The 5,126-nt window shown below is 38.5% G+C and overlaps 2 protein-coding genes across 2 annotated transcripts; one reads left to right on the top strand and one right to left on the bottom strand.

Annotated features, from left to right (window-relative positions):
* On the top strand, window positions 1–2,712 carry LOC113852039 (uncharacterized protein At4g38062-like). Its single transcript, XM_027482298.1, has one exon. The coding sequence runs from the start codon at window positions 1–3 to the stop codon at window positions 2,710–2,712; it is 2,712 nt and encodes a 903-aa protein (XP_027338099.1).
* A 1,127-nt stretch (window positions 2,713–3,839) lies between these two features.
* On the bottom strand, window positions 3,840–5,126 carry LOC113849199 (magnesium-dependent phosphatase 1). The gene is made up of 4 exons (XM_027478918.1): window positions 4,898–5,126; window positions 4,630–4,801; window positions 4,431–4,547; window positions 3,840–4,357 (listed from the first exon to the last, which is right to left on the bottom strand). The coding sequence occupies exons 1-4, from the start codon at window positions 5,011–5,013 to the stop codon at window positions 4,187–4,189; spliced, it is 576 nt and encodes a 191-aa protein (XP_027334719.1). The 5' UTR covers window positions 5,014–5,126; the 3' UTR covers window positions 3,840–4,186.

The raw sequence follows: 5,126 nt of genomic DNA, 5'->3' as shown, positions 1-5,126 counted from the left end.
ATGGACAATGTTTACGCGGAGTTAGACGATGCCAAAGCAGAGGTGGAGAAGCTCAAGGCTGAATGCCGAATCAAAACGCAACTCCTCGAGAGTTTAAAGAAAGATCGCGACGAAGAACTTCTCAGATTCAAAGAAACTACGCAACGGTTGGAGGAACAAGCACGCGAGCTCAATCTCAAGTCTGAAGAGATGTATGAGCTGAAGAAAATTATAGAAGGTTTAAAGTCAAGTTTGCATGAAAAAGAAACGCACATTGTGCATTTGAGTTCAGAGAATAAGAAGATCCAAGCAAACTGTGCTGAGAGGTTGCTCAAATTGGATGAAATTAATAGAGAGTTGGTGTTGGCTTTAGATGAATCGAGAGCTAGAAACGATTCTCTCGAGCAGAATGATTGTGCCAGTAGTAAGGAAATTTCAAGCCTTAGGGCACTCCTATGGGCTACAGAGAAGAAGTGTTCAGAAGCAGAGGAGAAAGCTCAGCAAGCCACGACACTGAGGCGCAGAGATGACGTGATACTGCAATTGGAGGAAGAAAATATCAGCGTGCAGGATAAGATTAAATGGAGGAACGAACAGTTCAAGCATCTTGAAGAAGCTTATGAAAAGCTTCAGGTTCAGTTTCGCTTGAGCAAGGAGGAGTGGGACAAGGAGAGATCTGCAATGCTTGAGGAAATGTCTTCCTTGCAGACTAATTTGGATTCTCAAACAAGAAATGTGGAGGGGCTTCAATCGCGTTTGGAGATGTGCAACCACGCGCTAGCACATGAAGAGAGCAAGAGGAAACTCTTGGAAGCTGAAATATCTGAATTCAAGACTACCTTTGAGGATGTTTATAGCCAGCGTGAGGAAAAGAAGTCGGAGATACAGCAATTGACTATTCTGAGGAATGATGAAATAGCGCAGCTGAGAAATTCATTAGGAGAGAAAGAGACTCATGTGAGAGAGTTGGAACATAAAATTGTTCACCTTGAACAAGATAATCAGGAATTGGGGGATTCACTTAAAGAATTGAGTGAAGCTCAAATCCGTAATGGTGGAGCAAATTCTTTGACATCAAAGCTCCGCTACAAGCTTAGACGGTTGGAAGAGGTACATAAAACCTGTTCCTCAATTCTCAAGTCTAAAGAGTCTGAATGGTATAATCAAGTGGCAAAGATGGAAGCAGATATTGTTACTTGCAAGTCTACAGTGACCAATAAAGAACAGGAAATAAAGGAGCTTCAGATAGAATTGGACAATTGTTATCATGCAATTGAAGAGAATCGTATGGGACTCTTGATCTTTGAGTCTGAACTTGCTGAGGCTTACTCCAAATCATTTAGTTCAGAAACTGATAAAGCATTTTGTGTCAAGGAGAATGAAAATATGGTTGTGATTTCTACTGAGCGATTGAGAGTGAAAGACAATTCTCTAGAGACTATGGCACGGCAGCAATTTCTGTTGGAGGAAGAGCTTGGACAACAAAAGAAAAAGCTTGCGGAATCATATGCGGATCAACTCATCTTGAAAGAGCAACTCTTGCTGATGGAAAACACCCTACAGTATGAAAAAAGCGTTGCGGTTGAGTCTACAGAAATGTTGAAACTTGAAATAGCCAATAAAAATGATGAACTATCTCGATTAGATTGTGAAGTACAAGAGTGGAAGTCTGCTGCTGAAACCCTTAAAGTCTCCAATGAAGAAATTCAGGGAACTTGTAAAAAGATGGAAACTTCCCATCTATCACAAATTGAGAGAGAGCAAGCCCTTAAGCAGACAAATGAAAATCTTCTCTGTATTGTTAAGGATCAAGAGAGAAAAACTGAAGACCTTCAACTGCAGATTGCTTCATTGGAAATGTGCAATGCAGAGAAAATGAAGGAAGCAGAAATATATAAGCAAGAGAGAGAGAGTCTTATCCAAATTGTAGAGAAGAAGGATTGCTGCATAAAAGATCTGGAGAAAGATATAGGCATTAATTGCTTGAAGCAAGAATCCATGGAAAAAAAATTAGAAGATGCAATTCAAGCACAGCTGGATGCAGAAAAAGCCCTTGAGCAGGAGAAAGAGATTCAATTGAAGGTTAAAGAAGAGAAAGATCTAAAAATAAAATACTTTAAGGAGCTTGCTACTGCATTAGAGCAAGATCTGTTTGGTGCACTGTGTTTCTCTTTCTCAAAACAAGTGGAAAAGTGGGTTGGAGACAGTGTGCTTAGTGAGGCCTTAAAGAATGCAGAATGCCTGGCAAAGCTAGAAATTGAAGAGAAGAACATGAGAATTGTGAAATCAGAAGAATCATTCTTCCATTTGAAACAAGAAGCAAAGCAGCTTCAAGCATCATTAGAAGCCATGAAGTTGAAAACTGAAAATTTGTCAGACAAACAGCGGACCATGGAATATATAATTAAAGAGCTCAAGTTTGATAAAGGAAATTTGCTCCAAGATATCATGAAATTGTCGACAGAAAGGGAAGCTATGTTGGCACATATTGAAGACATCTATGGCAGAATTGGAGAGTTGTCTAGTGAGGATATGCAACTGGTAGAGAGGCTGGGGAATGCGTTGAAGACTTCTGTGGATGAAAATGAAATAGCACTTAGCTCAGTAGTTTGTGACAAGCTACATGATTCTAAAGATAGCGCAAATGGTCGTCTTTTCCCTCCCACAATTAAAAAATTTGAAGATATTGAAGGACGATCGCCACTGAGGGAGGTAAATAGTTTGCCCACGTAGACCAGAAAAGAAACCTGCGTGATCTTGCTGACGAAAATGCCACAAGGTATGCAAGTTCAGAAATAGTTACTTCTTCATATTGGATTGTTTATATTCCATTCGGTTTAAAGTTTAATAAAATTGATTTAGAAATATGGAATTTCAGTGAGATATATATAAATTAAATTGAATCATATATTTATATTTCAATGTGTATTTTTCATTAAAAAAAATGAGAATTATCTTTTTCGATTATAAAACAAACAAGGCCTTAATTGTTTATGACTAAATGCATATGTAGGCGAACTCTCTCTCAAAGCTTTCTTTCGAGGAAAAATGTGTATCAAGAGTAGAAGCTGGAGGTAACGAATAAGCTACGGATAGGAAGCTTGTAGCAACGTTTTTTTCTTTCCCCATACTTTTCTTTTAGCAAAACCCTTTTACCCATCATCTTGTCAATAATAGAAAAGTATTTGTATCCTGTCATGACACTTTTGAGGACAAGTACTGTGGGCTAACAGTCAGAGCAGGATTATCTGAATCTGCCATGTGAATAGTTCATGCACCAATAATATTCCCACATATTAATTGTGTGAAAAATATGCGGTATTTTGTTAAAGAGAAGACTAGTTCATAAGGCCACTGCTAATGATTGATATTTTAATGAGTGATATTCGGTACTATACTGTAATTTCCCTTAATAAGCGATCTGAAAAATTATGCGGAACACGCAGGTATCGGCTTTTTCACAAGCAAGCTGAGATTGTCCGGGAACTTCAAACAACTAACATCCGGATATAGAAGGAGCGGTAGATAAAACAGCTATATCGCTCACTTATTCTGTTGTTTCAGTAATTGCCACACGGTCCTTTCTCAGATGTTTAGATTTTGGTTCTTTGAAAGGTCAATTCTATTGAACATTGTTGAAAAAATTCTTTCCGATTCTTCTGCCATGCAGTCAAGTCAATTTAATTATTGAATTGTTTGAGAATTTATGCAGAAGTTGCATTCTTTTTTTTTAGTTTTGCACATCAGTTTATTTATTTTGTTGTGTTCTGAATCAGAGAACCCGAGCTCTGCATTCAGGAATATCATCTAACTTATCAACAAATTTTACCATCCAAAGTTTCCGGTAAAGTGAATTAATAACATTAATGCTTAGTATTACAGCATATCAGACAGATAAGTGATTTCAAGACTTTGGAACAGGCTGGAGGCTGTGCCTTCCGAGCTGCTTATGTAGTTACGTATTTCGTACCAGTATTTTGAGACTATGTTCAACTGGAACGGACACGAGTATTTCCTCAATTACAACATACTATTTAAAGTCATCCATTAATTAGTTTCTGAATCAAATACACAGAATTTCATACTAAACTGTTGGAAATACCATGTTTCCCATGTGCATATACGAGTCTTTCTGTCGCTACAAAATATTTGAGTAGATGTGGTTCTGAATAAAATCCAGAGAGAAATTTCAAATGCATATTAAATTTCATGCAGCATGGTTGGAAGTATCTGACTTATTAGAGTACTTAGAAAGCCATTTCTGCTTGTTCTTCTGCGATGCATTCCAGTTTCGAGAAAATTGGGTAAGGCCTTCACTTAACGATCCAAGATTAACCCCATTACCGACCAAAATGCTAGTTACTCCCATTTTAGAGACCTATTGACAATAATAATATGATGACCCAATGAATTAAAAAGAAAATGAGTGTGTGTGAGAGAGTATGAGTTACCGCTTGGATGTTCCTATCCTCATCATCGTAAAAGAGCATAGAGTTGAAGGGCACAGCAGTTCTTGAATGAATTCTCTGAAAATGATCCGTTTTGTGCGTCCAACTGGAATATATTTCCTGAACAATTCAATCAATCAATCACAAGGAAGAGAATTGAAGAGGCATGGAATTGAACAAAGTAACAGAAGACAAGACAAACCTGGGCAACGAACATTGAGCTGAGGTTCAATTTGTTGAGGAAAGAGGTGGCTATATCAGCGGTTGGTGATCGAGAAGCGATGGCAACGTCGATACCTTTTTCTTTGAGCGCTAACATTATGCCTTTGGCGTGGGGATACAGAGAAGGCATTTCGCGCTTCGATCGACACTCGCTGAAATTTTAGTAACATTTCAAAGTTGATGTGGTAAGAGTGTAAAATTAGGTCAAGGAAAAAAGAAAAAGGAAAAGGAAACGAGGAAGTGGGAACCAGTAGAAGGGCCAGAGAGTGTAATCGAGATCGAAAACGACCAGCTTTGGCAGAACCTCAAACGCTCCAATTATCTGCAATGCCTCCGCCTTCACCTTCTCTGTTCTCTCCCCCATCTCTCCCTCTCTCTCTCTCTCCTCGAACTTCGAAATTTCTTTCAAAATAATACTACCGATGAAATTGTCTTGTCTCTCCTAGAACCACCATTATGCCCCGACCCGACCCGCTT

This window comes from Abrus precatorius, unplaced genomic scaffold (genome assembly GCF_003935025.1).
Source record: "Abrus precatorius isolate BTA unplaced genomic scaffold, Abrus_2018 Scaffold10, whole genome shotgun sequence".
Lineage (NCBI taxonomy): Eukaryota > Viridiplantae > Streptophyta > Magnoliopsida > Fabales > Fabaceae > Abrus > Abrus precatorius.
The sequence above is the reverse complement of the archived record's forward strand: the minus strand, read 5'-3'. Positions and strand labels throughout refer to the sequence as shown.

Bases quoted from the DNA above. Each gene is read 5' to 3' on its own strand.
- LOC113852039 (XM_027482298.1), top strand. From the start codon at position 1: ATGGACAATGTTTACGCGGAGTTAGACGATGCCAAAGCAGAGGTGGAG.
- LOC113849199 (XM_027478918.1), bottom strand. From the start codon at position 5,013: ATGGGGGAGAGAACAGAGAAGGTGAAGGCGGAGGCATTGCAGATAATT. The intron at 4,548-4,629 runs GTTTGTCTTGTC...TGAATTGTTCAG, and splicing joins GCTCAATGTTCGTTGCCCAG to GAAATATATTCCAGTTGGAC. The intron at 4,358-4,430 runs GTAACTCATACT...TATTGTCAATAG, and splicing joins AGGATAGGAACATCCAAGCG to GTCTCTAAAATGGGAGTAAC.